The sequence below is a fragment of the Sus scrofa genome, chromosome 2 (assembly GCF_054392235.1).
Source record: "Sus scrofa isolate SSC_HxYL_T2T_F1_AM1 chromosome 2, Sscrofa_HxYL_maternal_Yorkshire_Landrace_v2.0, whole genome shotgun sequence".
Classification (NCBI taxonomy): Eukaryota; Metazoa; Chordata; class Mammalia; order Artiodactyla; family Suidae; genus Sus; species Sus scrofa.
In genome coordinates this window covers 158,241,530-158,266,189 of record NC_139384.1, presented here as the reverse complement: position 1 = coordinate 158,266,189, position 24,660 = coordinate 158,241,530, and the positions used below count along the sequence as shown (strand labels likewise).

Here is a 24,660-nt window from a genome sequence, read left to right as displayed (position 1 = left end):
GACGATACTCTCCTGTTAAGGGCATCTGTAACCATTTTTTATTTCCCGTGTTCATTTTCCCCTGTCTATACTCAAAGAGGCTCATCCTAAAAATATTTTGCATCCATGTCCCAGTCAACAGCATTCCCTAAACTTCCTTTAACTTTTCTTTTGCATGTTATGTTAGTCACAGTGCCCGCCAACTGCCTTTGGCACAAACGTGACACTTTTCTGCATCTACTGAACCAGTATTTAGAGCTACCACAAGGGGGCACTGCGTGCCCAGCAGCAGTTCGGGGTGGGTGGCCTTCTTGGTAGCTGTAGAACCGCATGGTTACAGGAACATATTATTTAAAACAGATGGGAATTAGAAATATTAAATTGCGAGTGGTTACCAGAAGTATAGGTCTCAAACTTTACACAACTGAAACAGCAATGCCATGATTACATATGCCCAAGTCAAACAAAGATGAAAATGATTTGGTCTTAGTAGAGCCTTTATAATAATCAACCGTATTGGTTAACAAAAAAACAAAAAAATTAAGACGAAATAGATCCAATATTAATTCTAAATCCAAGTTAATGTTGGGTATTTTATAACTTTTTCTTGTTTTTTTTGTTTGTTTGTCTCTTTAGGGCCGCACCCAAAACATGTGAAGGTTTCCAGGCGAGGGGTCGAATCAGAGCTGTAGCCACTGGCCTACATCACAGCCTCAGAAACACCAGATCCAAGCTGCATCTGCAACCTACACTATAACTCACGGCAACGCTGGATCCTTAACCCACTGAGCAAGGCCAGGGATCGAACCCACAACCTCATGGTTCCTGGTCGATTCGTTTCCCCTGCACCATGATGGGAACTCCTGTAACATTTATTAACTACACCTTGAACAGAGCCCTGTTCTGCTTCCCACAGATCACCACGTCCACATGTCATTCAGGAAGAGCACACAGCCAACAGTACGCCACAAAAACCAGGCAGCTGTAGCCAGGATCATTGCTTGTGCCCAAAGCATGATTTTAACCAGTCTGGGCATACATGTGTCCGTTCTTTACTTGCGGTCCTCCTAGGACTGTGGCCCCCACAAAAATGAAACCGTCATCACTGTGGAACTCGGTCCCCGAGCCAGTTCTCCTCCAGGGTCACTTTGGGTCTCTCATCACATTATAACAGAAGACACAGCCACAATCACAATTTTCTTTTTTTTCTTTTTTTTTTTTTTTTGGTCTTTGTTGTTGTTGTTGTTGTTGCTATTTCTTGGGCCGCTCCCGCGGCATATGGAGGTTCCCAGGCTAGGGGTCGAATCGGAGCTGTAGCCACCGGCCTACGCCAGAGCCACAGCAACGCGGGATCCGAGCCGCGTCTGCAGCCTACACCACAGCTCACGGCAACGCCGGATCGTTAACCCACTGAGCAAGGGCAGGGACCGAACCCGCAACCTCATGGTTCCTAGTCGGATTCGTTAACCACTGCGCCACGACGGGAACTCCCAACAATCACAATTTTCATTCCAACAGTGCAAAAAGCAAACAAACACTCGCAAGAAAAAAAAAAAAAAACTGATAAAAGCAAATCCATCATCGTATGAGCCACAGCTGTGTGTTTTGTGTTGTTTTGTTAAATGGCCACACGTGGAAGTTCTCGGGCCAGGGATTGAATCCAGGCAGCCGCTGAGGGCTCTTAACCCACTGTGCCACAGTGGGAACTCCCACAGGTGTGTTTCGACGGGACTAGAAATTTGGGTTTTTTTGAAGAAAAGACAGTTTAAACTCGACATGAGCTGGTACAGTGCGTACCAGCTTACCTCCTTACATTCTCACCAACTTCTTGGTTTCCAGAGAGCCTTCAGGATCTTTGTCCAAATTTTCTCCTCCAGAAAGTCAAACCCCAAGTTATTAACAAAGGTGAAAAAAACTGGCAGAAAAAAGTCCAAGACGCATGAAGGACAAAAAGCCTCCACCTGGCAGCTAAGATTCCTGGATCCCAGCTGGTGCCCACCTACCGAGGAACGAAATGACCTAGAGCTGGTCCCTTATACTCTCTGAGCCTCTGCCTCCCGCCTACAAAATGAAGTTGTGACACAGACAACCCAAAAGGGGCCCTCGCAGATCGAACAGCCTCATTTTACAGAAACGGGGCTCAGACCTCCTGACCCCCAGTTCGTGGAATTTGAAAGACTCGGGATGGCCGTCACGCCTGGATACACCTGCCACTACTTAAGAAATGGTTATTGATAACGACACTTCCAGACGGGACCGCCTTGTAACTGACCACACAATCCACCTCGTTCCACCGTCTCTGCAGCAGACGTCCCTACCCAACCGACAGCGGGAACAGGAGGAACGGGGGAAGCGCCGTCTTGTAGGAGAGGCAATTCACACCCAGCCAGAACCACCCAACCCTTACCTTAAGATGGGCTGTCACTCAGCTTGGCGTCCGCAGCCCGGAACGACACTCCAAGACACCAGACGCTAAATAACGGGGCATTTCACTCCGGAAGGCCCCACAGCAAAGGAGCTCCACAGAAACAAGGCACTGCGGTCCAAAGCGGGGCCCCATCAGAGGGCTGGAGAAAGGAAGCTTCGGCCAAGCCAGGCCATCAGCAAAGAAGGGAGCACCAGCCGGGCCTGACAGCCTTTTCTTGACCTTGGGAGTGGGAGTGCGGAGGGGAGGGCAGCAAAGAAAGGGCAGACCCAGGGCTGAGTTCTTTCGGGCGCGCAGAGGCGGAACCGAGCACGTCTTAAGCTCTAGGAGCCAACAAACTGCTGCTGGTCAAGAAGCCCCGCCTGATGCCTTCTGCTCCTCCCAGAGCCTCACCTGCCACATTCAGAGCCGGCAGAGCCCCAGGTGGAAGGAGAGTTGGGGAGGAAGCCCTACTGACTTCTCTGATGAGAAAAAGCTGTTTTGCTGGTGTGTTTGCTCAGCTGTCCCTCCTACAGCATCATTGGTCAGGATCCTTGTAGCCCTGTCATTGCAGCTTCTGGTTGGTTCATCTCTCCAGCTGGAGGGTAGCATTTCAAGAAAAGGGGTGAGCACTGTTTTTGGCACAGGGGGCGTGGCTCAGCAAATACTCACTGAAAGGAAAATACCCAAGGACGAGGTTAGCGCCCCCAGGAGTCTGGCTGGGTGAGTCAGGCCCTTGCCTGCTTGAGGCCTTGGAGACCTATGCTTCCAGGGGCGGGGTGGCCCGAGAGCTGGAGGAAACCGAGGGATCCCCCAGACCCAGGGACCCAGGCCACCTACTTCTCCTCCAGGACTCATGGAACCATCTCCCCTCCTGAACTGGGGGGTCTAGGGCCTTGGGTTCCCTCCTAGAACCACGGGATCCAGGACTCTAATGCCACACCCACACCTGCTTCACATAAGATCCAAGCTCTGATTCCAGGCTCAGCTTCTGTCCTGGACCCAGACACAATCCAAGCTGCCGATTCCTCCTCCAGGACCAAGGGAGCCCATGTGCCCTGTATCCATCTACGCCCAGGGCAGGCACCCCAGTCCCTCTCTTGGACCCAGCCATCAGAAGCACCCAGCTCCCTCTTAGACCCAGGTATTCCAATCAGTCCCCAGGTCCTGTCCTAGACTCACCGTTTCAGGTCCCCAAAAAGAAGATAAGAAAAAACAATACACGAGATTTGTATTCCCAGGGCAGAAGGGCTCAACGCCAGCTTGTGGACGTGACCTCTGCCAATATCACAGTCACAGTCCTTAGAGAACAGCAAGCACCCCACAACCTCCCGTGGTGGCAGGAGAGCGTCCAACTTGCGAACGCTAGTTCTGGAACCTGGACTCGGGGTCAGACCCATGGGGGCCTCCGTCCCAGCTCCCTCACCTACTAGCTGTGGGACCTACAGCCCCATGGGCATGGGCTCACCTCTCTAAGCCCCATGCCATCTGCTGTGAGAAGGTAATGAGAGCACACTTCTCTCTCCAAGGTCTTTTGTGCCCCTTTGCAGTCACTCCTCTTCCCCACCCTAAACTCTGGGGAATCACTCTTTTGCTTTCAGTCTTATAGATTTGCCTTTTCTGGACATTTGGTGTAAATGGAATCTCATGTCATCCTTTCCTCTGGCTTCTTTCACTCAGCACAGGATTTGTGAGGTTCCTCCATGTGTTCCTGGACAGTAGCCCGTTGTATGAATACAGCCACTTCTTCGTCCAGTCACCAAGTGGTGAACCGTTGTTTCCAGCATTTAATCCTCTCTCTGTTTTTTGGCCCCACCAGTAGCACCCAGATCTTCCCGGGCCAGGGATCAAACCCACGCCACAGCAGTGACCCAAACTACTGGGATCCGTAACCTGCTGCATCACACAAGAATTCCTTCATCCTGCATTTTATTTTATTTTTTTAACTACTTTATATTTTGCCCAATTCTTCACTCCTCCCCACTGTTCGCTAAACCTCTTGGGTTCATAGACTCAGGGGTATTAGAGAAAGAGTGTTTTGTTTTGTTTTTTCTTTTTAAGCAATTCTAAATAATTCAATTATCTCTTTTTTTTTTTTTTTTTTTTTGTCTTTTTGCCTTTTCTGGGGCCGCTCCCACGGCATATGGAGATTCCCAGGCTAGGGGTCTAATCAGAGCCTTAGCCACTGGCCTACGCCAGAGCCACAGCAACACGGGAATCCGAGCCGCGTCTGCAACCTACACCACAGCTCATGGCAACACCAGATCCTTAACCCACTGAGCAAGGCCAGGGATCGAACCCGCAACCTCATGGTTCCTAGTCGGATTCATTAACCACTGCACCACGACAGGAACTCCTCATCCTGCATTTTAAATGCATATGGTCTCCACAAACATCAAAATAACTTCAGTTTATAAAGCACATAAGAAAAATATACACGATGATATTTTAGGTTTGCTAACTTACCTTTGTCCTTTAAATGGAAATGATGTTAAAACGAAGAAAAGAAAAAATGGATGCAAGCTACATATTACATTGGTCAAACAGCTAAAGAGTGCTGATATGCCAAGAGACAAAGATTTGGATTGGGTGATGACTGCCAAAGGAGAGAATCTCTCTCTCTCTCTCTCTCTCTCTTTTTTTTTTTTTTTTTTTTTTTTTTTTGTCTATTTAGGGCCACACCTGTGGCATATGGAGGTTCCCAGGCTGGGGGTCGAATTGGAGCTACAGATGCCAGCCTACACCACAGCCACAGCAACGAGGGATTTGAGCCTCATCTGCAACCTACACCACAGCTCACGGCAATGCCGGATCCTAAACCCACTGGGCAAGGTCAGGGATCGAACCCGTGTCCTCATGCATACTAGTCAGATTCATTTCTGCCGAGCCACAACAGGAACTCCCCACACAGTCTCATTTTGATTTTTTTATCTAGTGATAATCCAGGAAGAAAACTCAAAAACTCACTTCCAGTCCTCAGGTAGTTCATAGAACAATGCGAATATGTGTACATAGGTAGGTAGGGGTGTGTGTGTGTGTGTGTGTGTGTGTGTAGAAAGAGCCCATGTGCACAAATATTCCAACACGTTAATAGAAAATCAGAATGAAATGTACAAGAATTTTTTGTACTATTTTTGCATTTCTTCTACACGTTTGCAATTATTTCCAAAAAAAAAAAAAAAAAAAAAAGAGTCCAACCTCGATACTGTTAAAGCCTTCTTGAATCCATTTGGTTTTTTATTTTCCACCTCTCAGGACCCTTGAACATCCCAAAGTTACAAGCCGTAATGTCAAGTAGTGTTTGCTTTCTGGTCCTGAACCGATGGTTTCCACACGTCATCAGCTAGAACTGGCCTTGCTGCAGCCTCGGACCCACAAAGCATCCGTCGCCTCTAAGTAGTCCTCAGGTGTTGCTCTGCATATCCCCTCCCAACTGCCTTCTCATAAGACCCTGGGGGCCTGTTCACCCCCAAAAGTGGTGCTATGGAGGCTTAAGGAAACTTTATTGTCCACAGCGCTAACTGGGGGGTGCGGGGACAAGACCTTACCCCCAGTGTACGGTTTCCCAGGTACCACTACTTCCTAGAGAGAAATGGAAAGAAAACAGAAAAGGTAAGCCCCTCACCAGTGACAACTTCCCCCCAATATGCAGAATTTCCGTCAATACTTATTTGTTGAGTTCTGGGTCTTTGGGGAATTTTTTTTTTTATTTCATTTTATCTTTTTGTCTTTTTGCCTTTTCTAGGGCCGCTCCAGTGGCATTGGAGGTTCCCAGGCTAGGGGTTGAATCGGAGCTGCAGCCACCAGCCTACGCCAGAGCCACAGCAATGCAGGATCCGAGCCGCATCTGCGACCCACACCACAACTCACGGCAACGCCGGATCCTTAACCCACTGAGCAAGGCCAGGGATCAAACCTGCAACCTCATGGTTCCTAGTCAGATTCGTTAATCATTGCACCACAACAGGAACTCCTTTTTTTTTTTTTTAATTTTTTTTTCCTTTGAGGAATTTTTAAATGCCATCCTTGTTTCCAGAGAAAACTGGTGAAAGCAGAGCTAGAACCAGAACCCAGAGGTCAGCCTCTGAGCTCAGCACATTCTCCATGACAGGACCTGAAGCATTTTTTGTTCAGCCCAGAGTAGGACACAAAAATCTTTTATTTTATTTATTTATTTTTTTTGTCTTTTTGCCATTTCTGGGGCCGCTCCCTCGGCATATGGAGGTTCCCAGGCTAGGGGTCGAATCGGAGCTGTAGCCACCAGCCTACGTCAGAGCCACAGCAACTCGGGATCCGAGCCGCGTCTGCAACCTACACCACAGCTCACGGCAACGCCAGATCATTAACCCACTGAGCAAGCGCAGGGACCGAACCCGCAACCTCATGGTTCCTAGTCGGATTCGTTAACCACTGCACCATGACGGGAACTCCCAAAAATCTTTTAATTACACAAACTCCTTTCCTTTAACAAGTACAACTCCTCTGATCTCCTCCAGTACCTTTCTGCTGCTCACTTAAAATGTTCAAGACTGATTCTAAAACCACTTTATCCAAGGATTTTTTCATTTGTTTGTCTGCATTCTTGGCATGCAGAATTCCCTGGACCAGGGATTGAACCTCTGCCACAGCAACCCAAGCCACAGATGCAACAACGCCAGACCCTTAACCCTCTAGGCCATCAGGGAACTCCCGCTTTTCCCAACTTTAAAGTGTCACTTTCTTTAAATCTCTTAAATGTCTTCCACAGAGATGTTGTTTATTTTTCTTTTATTTCGCTTGTCTCAGTAAATCCTCTAGGAATTCTCTCTGAAGCTTAATTCATCATTTGGTTGCTTTAATCACCATCAGTTGTTTAAAAGTCGGATTAGCATATAAACCCATTCTCACGAAGTGCTCTAAAATCACCTCTAAAAAATTCACAATAGATTAAATCAATAATTAGATTTTTTTAATTTTATTTATCTTTTTGTCTTTTTTAGGTCGTAAGTGCAGCAATGTAAGTTCCCAGGCTAGGGGTCAAATTGGAGCCACAGCTGCCAGCCTACACCACAGCCACAGCCACACTGGGTCCGAGCTGCCTCTTTGACCCACATCACAGCTCACGGCAACACCAGACCTTTAACCCACTGAGCTAGGCCAGGGACCGAACCCTCGACCTCATGGATCCTAGTCGGGTTCCTTACAGCTGAGCCACAGCAGGAAGTCGGATGATTCGATTTTTTAAATAGGACATCTTTCCAGCAGACGTCTCTCCTTATTGAGCCCGGTGTGTTTGATGATGTCTCTCCTTATTGAGCCCGGTGTGTTTGATCGCAGTCAGGTGCTGGTGGGACTGAAGCAGGGGTGAGGGTTGGGGAAAGAAGAGGAAGTCCCTCCCTGCAGGGAGGGGGAGGGAGGAGGCATCTGGTTCTTCCTTTAAAACAGTGTGGTTCCCCAACCTGCAGCATCAACACACCCTGGGAACTCGTTAGCAAGGCACGTCTTGGGGCCCTCCTCCAGACCTGCTGGACGGAGGTGATTCGGATGCATGCTTGAGTGTAAAGGATTCGGCTGGTCAGGGGTGGTGTTTACTGAGTCTCAGTCCGCAGTCAAATTTTTAGAAACAGCTAGTGGAAAATAATTGCCTTGACTGGCCCCAGGGACCCTCCAGGAACATACCCCGCTCCCCTGTGTGTTCTCCTCATTCATCATTGATGGCTTTTTTTTTTTTTTTTTTTTTTTTGACTCCACAGGACTGACAATTGGATATCAGACTTGCTAATGAGCTTCAACCATGCCCTCCCGCTGCCCGTCGCTCCGTGCAGTCAAGGCACAGCAAGCCTCCAACCTTGTTCCACAGCCTCCTTTCAGGAGACAAGCGAGGGGAGGGCCCAGTGGTGTCACTTGACACTGACGAAGGCGTATTTATTCCCCACGCCAAAGAGCCAAGGCGGAAAGACAAAAAGAAGCTCGCTTCTGCAGGAAGGGGCTGGATGGAAAAGGGGATGCCGCCGGCCGCCCTGGCCAACTCCAACTCGAGCACCATGAACGTGTCTTTCGCTCACCTGCACTTTGCCGGTGGGTACCTGCCCTCCGACTCCAAGGACTGGAGGAGCACGGTGCCAGCTCTCCTGGTGGCCGTCTGCCTGGTGGGCTCCGTGGGGAACCTGTGCGTGGTCGGCGTCCTCCTTCGCGGCGCCCGCAAGGGAAAGCCATCCCTGATCCACTCCCTGATTCTCAACCTCAGCCTGGCTGACCTCTCCCTCCTGCTGTTTTCTGCACCTGTCCGAGCCACGGCGTACTCCAGAGGCGTTTGGGATCTAGGCTGGTTTGTCTGCAAGTCCTCTGACTGGTTCATCCACACGTGTATGGCAGCCAAGAGCCTGACCATCGTCGCAGTGGCCAAAGTGTGCTGCGCGCACGCCAGGGACCCAGCCGGGCAAGTGAGCACCCACAGCTGCACCATCTGGTCGGTGCTGGGGGCCATCTGGGCTGTGGCCTGTCTGCTGCCCCTGCCGGAGTGGTTCTTCAGCACCACCAGGCACCATGCAGGCGTGGAGATGTGCCTCGTGGCTGTACCCGCCGTGGCCCGAGAGTTCATGTCCGTGTTTGGTAAGCTCTACCCTCTCCTGGTGTTCTGCCTGCCATCGCTCTTTGCCAGCTTTTACTTCTGGAGAGCTTATGGCCAATGCCGGAAACGAGGCACTAAGCCTCAAAACCTGAGGGACCAGATGCGCTCGAGGCAGCTCACACTGATGCTGCTGAGCGTGGCCGTCACCTCTGCTCTGCTGTGGCTCCCTGAGTGGGTAGCGTGGCTGTGGACATGGCATCTGAAGGCTGGCGGCCCGGCCCCACCGCAGGGTTTTATAGCCCTGTCTCAGCTCCTCATGTTTTCCATCTCCTCCGCAAACCCTCTCATCTTCCTGGTGGCGTCCGAGGAGTTCAGGGAGGGCCGGGAAGGCTTGTGGAAATGGGTAATAAGCAAGAAGCGTCCGACGGCCTCCGTGTCGCAGGAGACACCTGCTGGCGACTCACAGGCCTTTCCCGACAGTGTTCCGGCATCCCCAGCATCCATACCAGAGAGAGGGGAGACCGGCTCTCCCTCCTCCGGCCGAGGGAAAGCTGACAAGGCAGAAATCCCCACCCTGCCTGATGTAGAGCAGTTCTGGCACGAGAGAGACTCAGCCCCTTGTGTTCAGGACAGTGACCCTGCCCCCTGGGAACACGACGATCAGGAGACAGGCGATCGTGACAAATAGGTCCAAAGCACAGCAGATGGCCACGGCTGTATTTATTGGTAATGATGCTTATCCATGCTGCTGACTCTGCCGTATAAAACATGATCCAACTTTCTACCATTAGGAGTTACAAAAATGCTTTGCAGCCTGCATTTTCCAAATGTGCCAATCTGGTGAGTAGAACGCTGCCTTAGAATAACCATGTTTCAGAACTACCACCTGTCCAAAGATTTAACTACACTCGTTGTAGGAAGATGCTGCTGCCGCAAGTGCTTAGAAAGGCCAGCTCTTCTGTCACTTGTCCACAATGGCTGTTTTACTGGGCAGTCCTTAGGATGAGCGAAGTATTGGCTGGAGTAGAGCTTATCTGTCAAAGGCTCAATCTCTTTAGTTTCTTCCTGCACCTGCTAACTCTAACTTCACCTATCAAACCTTATTTCACATAACAAAAGCTCAGACTCCACATTCACTTAAGAAATTTTTCTTTAACGCATTTTTTAATGAGTCATCTCTATTTGCTTAAGAAACGTTAACTTACTTGATGAAAATCCACACGGCATTTCCATGGCGGAAGCTTGGGAGCTACGAAACATGACTGCCTCCAATTCTGGGCTAATTCCACACCACGGCTTACTCTGGCTACATTTAAATACACTCAGACTTTGCCTTTCACGAAAATCTGCTTCACTGATCTTTCTGAAGCACCTCAGTGAGTCTTCAGTTTCTAAGTCCAGGGATTTTAGCAGCTTAGTATGACACTCTGCCTTCTGACTTGGAGAAAGAACTTAGAAAAAACCACCCTTCTTTCTCTTTGCAATCACCTCTTCCCCAAGAGTCGCAGGAGGCATTTCTCCAACAGAAATCAATCCGTCCTGCCCAGTATCTCCTTTCTCTCAAGATACGCTAGAAACCATGGTGAATGATGCAGGTAATAACCTACTGAAGGCGACCGTCAAGTATAAAGATGATCATCCTTCTTGAAAAAGACACAGCCGTGACACTGAACTTGAACCCTGCCCAACGTTTTAAATACCTCAAGGTTTTTAATTTATAATGTTCAAGAGCAACCAAACAGAAGGGGCAGAGCAGAGGAGAGAGGGAGGAAGAGAGGGGGAGAAATGAGCATGGAAAAGAAAAAATTCAATGGACATAAGACAGAATCTGGTTAGAAAACAAGGCAATGCAGAAAGCAAAGCAGTAAAATTAAATTTTGTTCCCAAACACATTACTGGTATAATGTAAGAGGCAGCTGCTCAGTTTATACCAAAGCAAAGCATAGCCAGTAAAACAATTACGAAACATTTTCCCCCTGTGAAGTGTAATAAAGCCACTTACCCTGATTCTTAGTCTGTAATAGAATTTTGGGATATTTTCACTGAAGGGGTACTCTCTGGGAAAAAACAAAGAAACTAAATTTGGGGCAAGCAATGGAGAAACTATGTAACTACGCCATGGATGGAATTTTTGTTTTTTCAAAGATGTTTAGACTGAGGGATTTTTGGTTTGTTCACTCTTTATAAACGGTCATGGTTTTGCTTTAACCCAGAAGGTAGACCTCTGAGGCTCACAAGATCACACGAAGTACAATTAACTTACCTAAAATACTGTTTTGTGAGACAATAGTTATATTCTGGGATCACCTTTAGCACTGTGATGAACCAGTTGAATTAAAGACTTTTGTTCTCTACTGTAGATGTAGGATGTAAGCTTACAGTGTTTGGACAATGAACGTGTAAACAAATAAAACAATAACGTTTTCCCGCTGACACTTTTGGAGACCAGAAGCTGTCTTTTGTCTTGCCTGCCGCTTTGGAAAGCATCACCTTCAGCAGGGCTAAATGTTCGGGCGGTTCGACCTTAGCACTGACACGAGTGTCAGAGGACAGCGCATCACCACGTACTTTGAAAGAGTCTGCTCACAAGCACCAAATCGAGATGCAGCTATTGAAAACGGGGCACTTACAATGACCTTCTCATTCAGAACCTAGTTGGGGGATGAATTAGGAGTTTAGGATTAACACACACACACTACCTATAAAATGACCAACAAGGACCTACTGTATAGTACGGGGAGCTATACTCAGTATTCTGTAATAGCCCATGATGGAAAAGAACGTGTGTGTGTTTGCGTGCGTAACTGAATCACTGTGCTGCGTGCCTGAAACTAACACGACATTGTAAACCACGCTTCAAAAAAAAAAAAAAAAAGCCTAATATAAAGCTGACTTGATCCCTTAACAAAATCTGCATAAAATAGTTTAACTTTATATGAAAACTTAATTCCAAATACTTTACGGCAAAAGTAGGAAATTAGAATAGGTATCAACAAACCATTTTTTTCTCACTTTTTCAGTGAGAAACAGAACAGAGTGAGTGGGCAAACAATTACTATGTGGGATTGAGAGTAAAAAAACAAATCAGCCTATAAATTTCGCCTTTTAGGACAGTCATATTCTATAACGCGCTCCCTCTGCAAACACTTCAGTTTCAATTCTGATCGAACTTCAAAAATCCCTCAATGCATTTTTTTAAATGAACTTGAAAAAAAAAAAAGAGAAAAAAGGGAAAAGAAAAATACCCTATCACCAATTTTATAGGTTAAGACCTTAGATAATCCATTCCAAATTTATTCTACATAAAGAGTTCACCTAATTTCTGTGACACTCAGAATATTTATTTAGCTAAGCACTAAGTCACAGAGATGTGACTTTCTGTATGCATGCGATGCGTGCCTGTGTCTGCCTGCATGTGACCAATACAGGTCTATCGCAGTCCTTCTTTCCAGGTTTTGTTGCCCGAACAGCAGGTGGGAGGTAAAAGGGAAAACAGATTATCCTATTAACACATTTTTCTTAAATATTTTATTTATGTTGTAACTCTGAAACTAGAAATCTATGAAGGAATGAAACAGAGGAATCTTTTCTTAAACTAGAGAGTTCGCAGAGCTAAAAAGACCAACCAGGAATCAAAAGTAAGTTTCCCAGGATGACGTGCACGACACGCGGCGAGGCGGCCGGCAAAGGGCCTCCGTCACCAACACGCTGATGTGAAAGAGAGAAGAGACAAGAGGTCAGCACCTGCTTGCCAGGAAGCTACTGCTAAGAGACTGAGAAAGGGCACCAGATGTTTCTTTACAAAGTCCTTGCTTTTTATGCTATCATTTATTACATCCAAGCCTTTTAAAATGCTGTGATATTCAAGATTGCAGCTTTTTGGTGTCAGATTACATTTGCTGTTGCGTTTCAGAACAGGTTTAAAAGAAATCTTTATAAATTATATAACAATAATCATATACAATCCACATATATAAAAAGGGCTGGTTTATTGTAATTCAAATACATAAACTGAACATTCAAACATCTTAAAATTAAACTTTAGAAACAAAAATTTAACATTCAAACAGGAGGACAGCTTACAGGGAACACCCAAGAAAGGTCATTTGTTGTCTAATCCAGAATATTGATAAAGATGACTTAATGGTGAATAAAATGGGTTTAACCAGCAGTCCTAGTCCGGCCAACATGTCAGCTATGACCGTGGTTCCACACCCGAGAAGACATTACTAAATAAATCTTCTCTTAGGCTAAACAACAAGACTTGGGCCTATAACTCAAAGGGGAGAATCAAAGCACAAAAGTGAACAAATGAAACTAAGGTGTTCTTTAGAGACGAAGGTAAAAGTATGTCCATTAGGCCTCTGGAAGATAAGTATTCAATTTTCAGTGTTTTTTCTTTTACCCGCTTTAAAAAACTAAATCAAAACAGAACAAACCCCAGCTTAGGTTTTTTTGGAGTCTGTGGTATTTTGCATTTTGTAAGTTCAAACCACAAATGCTCTCACGCCTTGCATGTGTAACACTGCTAGAAAGAACGCCACCAAGTCACTGACTTCCACACCTCATAAAAGGATGATTTTTTTTTAGCTTCAAGATTTTATTTACTAGAGACAGCCTATATTTGAGTATGTATGTCAGTCATGCCACACAAAGAAAAGCATAAATATTTCCAAAGTGTTCTCTGTTCAGAAACTGTTCACAAATGCTTCTCCTTCTGTTCATCAGATGGTTTTGCAATAGTCTGACTAATGCACGTACATGTAAAAACCTGAAAATTGGCTCATGCAAGCGTTTTGAATTAACAGACACCCCTATGGAAGAGTAGTACGAATTATTTTGTTGACCGTCTGGTGGGCTCTGACGCCGTGGGAGGGGGGGGTGGACCCCGGCGATCCAGGTCGTCCACGTACGCCACGATCAGCTTGCGCCTCTCCTCTGGCACACAGTCTAGTACCAGATACCGTTTGTCGTTCTGCAGAATTTTCTCTACATCCTTCAGGTGCTGATCGGATTCCTGGATTAGCTTTTTGGATCTGAAATAAGAGAAGAAGTCCAAGAATTACTGACTGCTGTTCACAGGTCTTTCAGAAATGAGCGGAAATGTCCATCTAGTTCCTAATTGTGTTTCCATTTTTTTAAGAAAAATTTCACTGCAGTGGTCACCTTTGTAAGTCGCCTCAGCAAAGACTCCAAGGAGTGAAAGGGCCTCAGAAGCTGAATTACCCTCCCACCCCTACTGGTGGTCCCTCCAGATCAGGGCTGAGGGCGGGTGGGTAATCTTGCCCGTGCTGTACCTGTTCTGTGGATGAACAGAGGACTTCAGTCTGCGGGGCTGCCAATCCCAGCATCTTTCACAAGCTTTCACTTTCACATCTTTCACTAAATTAACTATAAAAATGTAGAAAGAAGTCTTACTTCACATCTAATTTAAAAGCCCAAGCTGTTGCAAAACATTAAGGATCCTGACCAAAAAATCCAATGACGAAATTCCTAAAAACCACACCCTCAGCACTTCCTGTCCTCCCGAGCACAAACCCTTCATTAAGATGCTTCAAAGTTTTCTCTTAAAGGAAGAAAAGCGGGAGCACGAAACAAAAATGGTTTCCTGATTGCTAAGCAACTGCAAAATGGCCTTCCCGGTAACTCGTTGGGGATGGGGAACTAGCGGGTGTGTTACAGAGAATCTTGTTTTAAAGCTGACTTTATAAAATTTTTAAAGTATCCAGCAAACTGCTTTCCTCTCAGGGGAAAAAACATGTTTTTGCTGAGCTTAAATAGGATGATTGTAACCTTTAGCATGAGCGATGAACAGGCTTCAGAGGAGGCAGTGAGTATTGACAGTGAAGGATTATTTCAAAAAATCTCTTCATGAAACACAACTCATATATCTGGGAATATTTCTAAAAAAGCAGTGAAGTAAAAAACAAAAGTATGTTTAAAAACTGGATGGGTGGGTAACGCAAAATAAGAATTAACATCTGGGCCCTTTCTTTGAAAAAAAAAGAAAAAAAAAAGAGGTAAGGTAGATATGGGCTGTATATTCGGCATTTGATAAAAGCTGGCTTCTTCTTACTCCTAAAAATTAATAATGTCAACATGTGTGTGAATGCAAAGTATGCTCTGGCCACCAGAGTAAGGACTAGTAAGACAACAACTGCCAGGATGAAACATTCCACTGAACACACCTATAGGTGATAAATTTGGTCTCTTTCAAGAGCGTCCTGAAGTCAGCTTTGGCTGTGATGTATTTGTCTCTGATGTATTCTTCAAACTCTCTTTGCTTTTTCTGCAAAAAGACAGTAAGATTAGGAAAAAAAAATATTCCACTGTTTCCAAAATTAGTTTGTAAGTCACAACATAATTCAAAAGAAAAAAATCAATAAAGTATATGTTTTTCTTCATGTAACATTCATTAAAAAGCAAAATATACAATGTATATTTTTAAGGCAAAAAGAATGAGAAATCAAATAATATACTAGCAGTAGCCAAAACCCGAAGGCTTGCTATGTGCTACACAGTGCTGAAGGTTTTAAAATGCTATCTCCTTCATAACAACCTCAAGGGGCAGACACTCTTCAAAAATTAGGAAATGAAGGGTTAAATGTGCATTCCTATAGACTGTATTTATATCTTCCAGCAAAAAGACAGTGATGTGGCATAATTTATGAGACCTTGTTCTCAATCCCAAACAAGCAGAGAAGTTAAGAGACTGAGCCTAGGTCTTTCAGCTACTGATCGACCACGCCTTCCCACCACACACAGGCTGCCCCCACCCTTTTAAAATTCAACCTAATGGAGTATGCGGGAGGAGAGTATGAAATCCATGCATTTTTTGGATCCTAGACCTAGAGAAAGCGGCCAGCACAGAGCATGATGGGAGGAAAGAACCCAGAGGCCGAGAGACAAAGCGGAGCCGGGAGTAAGAGCGACACCTTCCCTGATGTCACTATCTCAGACCCTTGGCGCCCCACTCCCGAGTCTCTGAGCACTCAAGAAACTGCCAGGAGCTCCTGTTGTCGCTCTGCAGGAACAAACCCAACTACCATCCATGAGGACGCAGGTTCGATCCCTGGCCTCGCTCAGTGGGTTAAGGATCCAGTGGTGCCGTGAACTGTGGTGTAGGTTGCAGACACGGCTCGGATCTGGTGTTGCTAGGGCTGTGGTGGAAGCCAGCAGCTGCAGCTCCAATTTGACCCCTCACTTGGGAATTTCCATATGCCTCGGGTGCCGCCCTAAAAAAAAGGAAAGGAAAAGAAACTCTCTTAGCGTGGCTGTAAGAGCCAAATACTTTGACAGCCTGATACCAACTGCCAGCCTGAAAATATCTAATGGGACTGAATGCACAATAAATAAAAACTATAGCTTCATTAAATCTCTAGAAGATCCCCAAAACACAAGCTTAACCCCAAGAATTAAAGTTATAAAGTTTCTACTGTGTTGTAGAAACTGTTAGTAGTTAATGTGAACTTAAAATTCAGATTTATTTTTCATACACTTAAGAGTTATTCACTTAAAACCATCGCCTTCATTTTGGTCAAGATACTAGTTGTGCTGATTAAGCACCCAAGTAACACTAACCAACTGAAAGTAAATCTCAAACTCTTACCCTGTCACTGGAGGAGAACTTAATGCACCGAGGATCTTCTTTAATGATTTTTTTCACTTCTTTCCACGTGGATGTTAAGGTAATCTTTGAAAGACAAGTGAAGAAAAACTTAGGTAGAACTCACTTCTATGAAGGGGTCAAACCACAGCACACGTGGTGCATAATGTTACGTAACGCTACACACTAACCCGAAATCTCGTGGAATGCCCAGAATAACTGGGCTCGTTAGGGACAGAGAGGCACTTCAGTGCAATTTCTGTTTGTTGGCTGGCCACGAGTTATGCCCATGGCCATGCTCTCAAGGTGGCCTAAGACAGGCACCTGTGAACCCTCTTCCTCCACGGGCAACATCATAACTTCTGAAGAAACCTCACCAAACAGAGAGCAGATAAACAGGGAACACAACCTGAACCACAGACTCTACAAATTGCCAAACAAGAGGCCGTGGTATCAAACTAAAAATGGGCCAAAGCAGCCATCTATCACCTTGGTCATCAGGACAGACCAAGGACCCCACACAGCTAAGGACCTTCTGGATCACCGCAGGAGCAGACACGGATTTGAAAACCACGGGAGGAAGTAATTTTTTTCTTTCTTTCTTTCTTTTTTGGTTTTAAGGAAGTGATTTCTAGATAGCAAAAGTACCATCAACATTTTACTTAAAAAAAAAAAAAAAAATCAAAGAGGAACGTGTCCTAAAACCCATGAGTTCCAGTAATGGCTCTAAAGACCATGACATTAAAAGGCATGTCAATGTTTTGCTTTGGGGAATTATTAACGAAGATTAATCTAGATTAAAATAGAAGAGTAAGAGATTCTTACTGCAGAAGTTTCATCCAGAAGTTGCCTAAAGTGCTCCCTCTTCTTTTTGGTAAGGGCTTCAATGTGTTCATTAAAAAGCTTCTCTTTCTCCTCTCTTTCCAACAAGGATCCAGATTCCCAGCGGTGATCTTTCCGAAGAGTCCTCCGGGTATCAGACCAGGACACATCTGAAGAACGTACCTAAAAAGAGAGAGTGGTCTCCATCACCAAACACACTTATTTTTTTGTATTTTGTCAACAGAAGACCAATTTGCTTGACTTGGGAACGCTGTATTTAATAAAAGAAGCTTCTCGTTGGCTCCACCTTAGCCAAGGCACTGAAGCTAGAGATGCCACCTCCCAGAGCTCGGCCATGCTATACAGTATGGGCTCAGAGGCAGGAAGGATCAAGAGGAGGTGTCTCCCCATCCACATGGTCCCTAAGAATCTAGGCATGCTACTGAACATCTGACCAACTTCTACCAAAAGACATGGATATGAATCAAAGAGGAAATACACTGAGCTACCGCAGCACAAGCAGCTCGCAGGGAAGAAAAATGCCTGAACTCAAAGTGGGACTTAACAGCTATACACCGGAAGTGACACTTCCACACATGAGCAGGAACTAGCATCATTATGAGGACAAAATAACAGATAAATGACAGGTCTGGCTGGTTCAGCAACCAGCAGAAAGGTACGCTTCACGATGGTAACGGACTACAAGTCGAGTCACACTGCTGCCAACACGGAGAAATACAGGGACGGTGCAGGACAGAAAGGTTAAGAAAAAAGAAAAACGTAAAAACACTTATTTAACCAACATTTATCAAGGACCTAAAAACATATCAGGGAAAACAGTGAGCTGGGCACCAGGAATACAAAATAACCAAGACACTATTCCTTCCTTCAAAGGCTTGCGTTCTTTTAGGGGAAGACAGGCACTGACGTGCACTAAGTGCTACAAAGGAATATGCTGAGCACGAGGGGGCACATGCAACAGGGAGATCCAATCTGCCCAGAGGGGGTGGGACTGGCCCCACAGAAGAGGTATCTGAGTGTGCACTTGAACAATGACAAAACTGGCCCCTGGAGCAGGAAATGTAAACGCATCATCATAGGTGGGCGACTGGTGTGTGTAAGGGCAGGATGCGTTAAACGCAAGTATGGCTCATTAAGTTCAGCAAGGCGAGAGCTTGGCGGGCAGGAGAGGAAGCCAGAGAGGACAGGCTAACATGAAGGGGGGGAGTCAGGAGTGAACTGTCTTCCGTATGGCGCTAAGGACATGGAACTGGAAACGCAGAGAACCACGAGGAGGAAGGAGACCATTCCCGCTCTGCAAGCAACCAGAAGGGTGACACAAGTCACTAGATTTGCCTTTGGCAAAGACTTCTAAGACTGCAGTAAAGCGGACCAATTTGAGGGGAGCAGAGGCAGGGAGAGAAAACAGGAACCGCCTGTCCTCATCCAAAGAGAAAGAGGTCACTGAAAACAGATCAGGAGAGGGAAGGGCAGAAATGAGAAGCAGCAGCAGGAACCATGAGAGAAGCCCTACTGGAAGAGAGAAAACAAACAGAAGAGACAGGGACAAAGAGAAAAGGGAAAAGCAGGTCCAACAGCGGAGGGCCTGTGGGCACAAACACTGCAGGCAGAAAAACCGGAGTTCCCGTCGTGGTGCAGTGGTTAACGAATCCGACTAGGAACCGTGAGGTTGCGGGTTCGGTCCCTGGCCTCGCTCAGTGGGTTAAGGATCTGGCGTTGCCATGAGCTGTGGTGTAGGTCGCAGACGCGGCTCAGATCCAGCGTTGCTGTGGCTCTGGCGTAGGCCGGTGGCTACGGCTCCAATTCGGCCCCTAGCCTGGGAACCTCCATATGCCCAGTGAGTAGCCCAAGAAATGGCAAAAAAGACAAAAACAAAACAAAACAAGACAAAAAGAAAAAGAAAAAACCCACAGTCGCAGGATTTTCAGGAAAAGTCCAGGGCATCTCCTGGGGTGAGCACCCCTCCAGTTCTGCGCCCAGAGCACACCATCCGTACGTGCAGTAACTGACGGTCACAAGGAGGACCCCAAATCGCCCCGAGATTCAACTATGTTCAGCATATACTTTATTACCTTGGCACGCAAGTGCGGGATGACTGAGGATGGCTTCCTCAGGAACAATAAAATGAAGCTTTGCAACTAAGATTAGATTGTTAATTTTATATGTACACAACATCGAACTTCGGCAAATACCAAATAACCAGGGTTTTCCTAATCGTGTTAGTAACAAGTATTCAATTTTAAACTACTTTATAGGAGAGTTCCTGTTGTGGCACAGCAGAAACAAATCCAACTAGTACCCATGAGGATGCAGGTTCAGTTCCCGGCGTCGCTCAGTGGGTCGGGGATCCAGTGTTGCTGTGGCTATGGTACAGGCTGGCAGCTGTATCTCCGATTCAACCCCTAGCCCGGGAACTTCTATACGCCACGGGTGCAGCCCTAAAAAAGCAAAAATAAATAAATAATTAAAAGTTTAAAAGGCTTAACAAATAAAATACTTTATAGGTAACTTACTAAATTATCTCTCAAGAGTCAATTAAAGAAAATAAAAATGTCCATTAATGAGGCGACAATAATTTTGAATATCCAGTACTTTAGAGAAAAAAGGCAAAAAAGTAATCATATACCATATCAGACAGAAGAGCCTTGAAATTCTGGATAGCTTCTTCTCTTTTATGTTGCTCTCGCTCCCGATCTATTTCTTTCGTTTGTTCCGAACGAGCCTTTTGAACCTCTCTTTCTCGTTCTCGAAGGCTTGCCTCAATGCGGGCTTGCCTTTCAAGCTCCTTCTCTTTTTCTGAGTCCAAATTCTGTAAAAGTGAAATTACATTAACCTTCGCGTCAAACGCCATCAGAACATGCCTCCACAGAATAACCAGTCTGCCAAATACAAAACTTCAAAACTACTTTCATGTCAGAAACACCCGCGCCAGCTTTTATGAAGCACGGTGATGAGGGAAACCCCAAAGCCGACCGCAAGTGCCTCTGTCACGCAGTGGAGCCTCTGCCCTTCCATGGTTACCTTGGCCATCTTCTCAATGTACTGTTTGAAAAGGTCTTCTCGCATCGAGGAGCTGTCCACCGCTTTGTAACGTGGGTCACTTTCTACTTTATCTTTTACTTTGCTCCATCGAGACTGACTGTCCAAGTGATGATTAGATAACAGTTCAAAGAAATCCGATTTAATCTGTATTTCAAAACAGGTGTGGGGTGGGAGGAAAACAATATTCCATGAGAAATTCCTCATCACTGTTTACGACGAGAAAAAACATTCACTACCTTAAAAATGAAAATAACTTCTTTTAATGCATTCGGAGTGGAATTTTACTAAGAGACTCTCAGAATTGCTCTTTGATGAGAAATATAAAAATCAATACACATATAGGCTCTCATTTAAAATCTACCAAATTCAAAACAAATCATATTCTTAAATAAAATTATTCAAACACAGGAAAAAAATTTTAAACTGTTTTTAACTTCTGATCTCATAACTGCCATGTTTTTATAAAGAATACGAATCTGCACTTATTTTTAGCCAAGATTCAGGCTTATGAACTGTAAAATACTTTAACATCAAGATGGCAAGAATATTTTAAAAAGCAGATGAATAAAACTGTTCAAATAGGGTAATCCAGAAATAACTGAGCACAAACAGCAAGTCCTATTCATAACAAACCTAAATCTATACTGTTAAATGTATAAAAACAAAGAGAAAGCCTTTACATTTTTTAAAAAGAGCAACTAATGTTGTACCTTTATATGTAAGAAAATTACAGAATTTCTATGGTCATCATTAGTCATTCCTAAAACAAAAAAACTACAGATTTTCTGTACTTTCTCATCATTAAACATGTATGCTTTGACCAGAATATAAAGGCCAATAAAATTAACATTCTTTTTTTTTTTTTTGTCTTTTTGCCATTTCTTGGGCCGCTCCCACAGCATATGGAGGCTCCCAGGCTAGGGGTCCAATCGGAGCTGTAGCCACCGGCCTACGCCAGAGCCACAGCAATGCGGGATCCAAGCCACGTCTGCAACCTACACCACAGCTCACGGCAATGCCGGATCCTTAACCCACTGAGCAAGGGCAGGGACCGAACCCGCAACCTCATGGTTCCTAGTCGGATTCGTTAACCACTGCGCCACGACGGGAACTCCAAAATTAACATTCTTAACAAATCAAGTCCCAAGTGAGTAACAGAATACAAAGGTACTTAATAATGTTACTCCTTTAGTGTCATTATATACAATACTTGGAAACCTCTCTTCCCCACAGTAAACACACTGTCTTCCCACCTGACCAAAGGCATTAGGAGAAATGAGGAACAGAATCAGAATTGCTGTGTGGGCACAAAATCATTCATTCCTTCTGCCTACTCCAGCCCTCTCACTTCTCCCTTTAACCTCATTTCTCATAAAAGAGGATTAAAAGGGAGGTAGATATCCTTTCTGGAAAACACTTGTAAAGTTTTAAGAAACAGAGTTTCTGCATCGAAGAATTTTTTTAAAAAACAAGTTCTCATCATGGCGCAGCACAAACGAATCTGACTAGGAACCATGATGAGATTGTGGGTTCAATCCCTGGCCTCGCTCAGTGGGTTAAGGACCTGGCAGTGGCGTGAGCTATGGTGTAGGTCACAGATGTGGCTCGGATCTGGCGTGGCTGTGCTGTGGGGTAGGCCAGCAGCTGTAGCTCTGATTGGACCCCCAACCTGGGAAATTCCATATGCTGCAAGTGCAGCCCTAGAAAGCAAAAAAAAAAAAAAAAAAAAAGCCCAAGAGCTAATTGGCTGTGGATTTCTCCACTCACTGAACTTGGTTCTGGACTTTATTTGGATTAATGAGAAATAACTCATAAACCCAGTATTTCTAGAAAGCGATAAACTGCTTCATACAGTGATGCAACATAACTTTTCTGCTGCCTACTTTGTATCTGACACCATGAACACTGAATTCCCAGATGCACAGGATAACTAGAAGGCAAAATTTACAAAATTTATGCTAAATAAAAAACACATAAGCTGTATCAAATGGGAGCCTAAACCACAGAAATTTATATTAACTTAGAAAATTTTCAAACATTAGATCTGAAGCCCATAAAGTAAGGATTACCATATAGTTTTAAAAATGCATGAGGTGTAAACAAACTGAACTTTAAATAAAATTAAATTTTAACTTCCTTTCACTGTGGATACTACCATGACAGGCTAAAAATGGCTTACTGAAGCTGCCATTTGTATGAGAAGAATTATTTAACAACGGCATAAATGTCAAAAAAAAGTCAGTTACCATTAGCAACAACTCAAGACCCTATTGCCCCTTTTTTCTTCTCTCCAAAATGAAAGTACCTTACCATCTAAACTGTTTCATTCAAAGGGGAGAAATAAGGGGGTTCCCCCTGGTGATGCAGCAGTTCAGGATCCAGCACTGTCACTGCTGGGGCAAAGGTCTGACCCCCGGCCGGGGAACTTCCACACACCACAGGTGCGGCCAAAAAAAAAAAAAAAAAATCAAAAAAAAAAAAATCAAAAAACAAAAGCAAAAGGGGAGAAACTGTTTCCTCAGCCAAATATACTGTAACAAAAATTGTTCAGCAGCCCATTCAAAAGAGAGGGAGGAGAGGAAAAACACCGACTTGATAAAAGCATTAACTCCATGGCGTGCAACTTCAAATTTACCGCTCCAAAAAAAATTATTTGAAATACAATTTAATAAAAATTAGTTATAATAAAATTATAATAAAAACTTGAGGGTAGCTACTCTAGCAAACAAAACTGTCCAGTTTAGTAAAACAGTTTTAAGGTCATTTAAAATAAAACTACCAATGGAATTTACATGAAAATGATGACTGAACCTTTCAGCCTGAAAATGTTTACTAAAGAGAAAAAAGGGATTTCACCAAAAGTCAATGTCCTTCACAGGTTTTTGACTCAACAAATAACTACCTTCACATTTTTACTGTTCAGTTATTGATTCACTTTTCTGAAGGTTACAAAGATGGGTTAGGGAATCATAAGAACAACAAAACTCCAATACACTAGTTTACTATTCAATTACACAGAGTTAACTGTAATTTTTTAAAAAATGCACTGACAATATACTTCATAAGAATATACAGTGAAAGTCATTAAGTGATAAAACTTCATTAATGAGCTACTTCTCAAAATGTAAACATAAAATAAACCACATCTAAACCTTTAAAGAGTTCTGCTATCATAGCCTAGTAAGCTTGCATTCTTTAAAGTGGGTGAGAAAGTTTCACTTCAGTAATTTCCTGTCTTTTTAAAAAATGTTATAGTACAAAGCTAAACCTCTGATTTAGAGAATTCTTATTTTACAATCAAAAGAAAATAAAGCTGAATTCATTAGGTTTATTTTAGCTGTAATGTCTATTTAATTTCTTATTTTTATTAACACATTCTAGACACAGCTCTCACTACTTGGTAAAGAAGACTGAATAAAACCTAATGTACAGGAACTGCGGGAAGCTAGTCACCCCCCAGATACCACTTCTTCCCTCACCAGACTATCCCACGATACTCTGTGTATCAGTGACTGAACACCTGTCAGACTGAACTGGCTGACAGGCTGCACAGCACTAAACCAGAAAGTCTATTCTCTTGTTCTAAAACAGAATACATAAAATAGTTATCAAAAAAAATGTTTAGAAAAAGAGTATTAGTTAACAAATGAAAAGAGCATTTGCATTTCAACTTGTTTAAAAGCAACCATATGACATCAATCATTTATTTCCTTGGTTTTCTTTAACCAAACAGGTTCTAACTAAAAGTCAAAAGCAGCAAACCATTCACTGATACGACTATAATTCAGCAGATAAAATGTTTATGTAGAACTCAATCTTGTTCGTTTCCAATCATTTAACAAAAAAAGTTAACAGTGAAATAATGCTAGAAAAAAATCTACCTTGAAGCACAATAAATCGGAAAATCAGGAAATTTCAGGAATTACTTCACCTAATACTGTTGCTATTTTCAATGAAAGTAGCTTCTTCCCAGTAAGAGTGGTGTTACTTCCATTAGTAACATTTCTTAATAGAATGTGTAACATTTTAACTTTCTGGAATAAGAGGCAATGTTAAATGTCAGAAATAATGCTTGAGAGGTTCTTTGTCTCCACACACAGAGCATGCAGGGACACTGAGGAGAGGGTGGCATGCTGTGATGGCTCACGCACCAGTGGTGCCATCTCCGTGCCAGTCTACCTCCCCAGTGGTGAGCTCCTCTCCTCCTGACACTGCCACCAACTGACATTTGGAATT

General features: G+C 44.3%; 3 protein-coding genes across 62 annotated transcripts in view; 1 reads left to right on the top strand and 2 right to left on the bottom strand.

The window, feature by feature from the left end:
- The window catches only part of LOC146405812 (uncharacterized), a 107,016-nt gene extending 104,269 nt beyond the window's left edge, over positions 1–2,747 (bottom strand). For all 6 annotated transcript variants that reach the window (XR_014839025.1, XR_014839024.1, XR_014839022.1 and 3 more), the window contains exon 1: positions 2,387–2,747. The gene's annotated coding sequence lies outside the window, so the exon portion shown is untranslated. The remainder of the gene's footprint in view (positions 1–2,386) is intronic.
- On the top strand, positions 1,742–11,368 carry GPR151 (G protein-coupled receptor 151). 6 transcript variants are annotated; one of them, XM_085014958.1, is made up of 3 exons: positions 1,742–3,884; positions 5,639–5,790; positions 8,116–11,368. In XM_085014958.1, the coding sequence occupies exon 3, from the start codon at positions 8,356–8,358 to the stop codon at positions 9,619–9,621; it is 1,266 nt and encodes a 421-aa protein (XP_084871084.1). In that variant the 5' UTR covers positions 1,742–3,884; positions 5,639–5,790; positions 8,116–8,355; the 3' UTR covers positions 9,622–11,368. The 6 variants fall into 6 exon arrangements, with proteins under 6 accessions (XP_084871084.1, XP_084871086.1, XP_084871087.1 ...); XM_085014960.1 differs by lacking the exon at positions 5,639–5,790 and having other exon boundaries at positions 2,228–3,008; XM_085014961.1 differs by lacking the exon at positions 5,639–5,790 and having other exon boundaries at positions 3,714–3,884.
- Positions 11,369–12,903: 1,535 nt separating this feature from the next.
- The window catches only part of TCERG1 (transcription elongation regulator 1), a 64,147-nt gene continuing 52,390 nt past the window's right edge, over positions 12,904–24,660 (bottom strand). For 31 of the 50 annotated variants that reach the window (XR_014839009.1, XR_014839011.1, XR_014839013.1 and 28 more), the window contains 6 exons: positions 20,404–20,568; positions 20,009–20,191; positions 17,365–17,544; positions 16,543–16,626; positions 15,122–15,222; positions 12,904–13,969 (listed from right to left, as the gene is read on the bottom strand). Coding sequence is in view for 25 of the 50 variants with exons in the window: in XM_085014928.1 (XP_084871054.1) it covers positions 13,768–13,969; positions 15,122–15,222; positions 16,543–16,626; positions 17,365–17,544; positions 20,009–20,191; positions 20,404–20,568 (915 nt within the window). In the remaining 25 variants the exon portion in view is untranslated. Of the gene's footprint in view, positions 13,970–14,230; positions 14,325–15,121; positions 15,223–16,542; positions 16,627–17,364; positions 17,545–20,008; positions 20,192–20,403; positions 20,569–24,660 lie in introns of all 50 variants that reach the window. The other 19 variants (XR_014839010.1, XR_014838993.1, XR_014839012.1 and 16 more) reach the window with 1 other exon arrangement.

What these genes read in the sequence shown, in the direction of transcription:
- GPR151 (XM_085014958.1), top strand. Translation starts at nt 8,356, where the DNA reads ATGGAAAAGGGGATGCCGCCGGCCGCCCTGGCCAACTCCAACTCGAGC.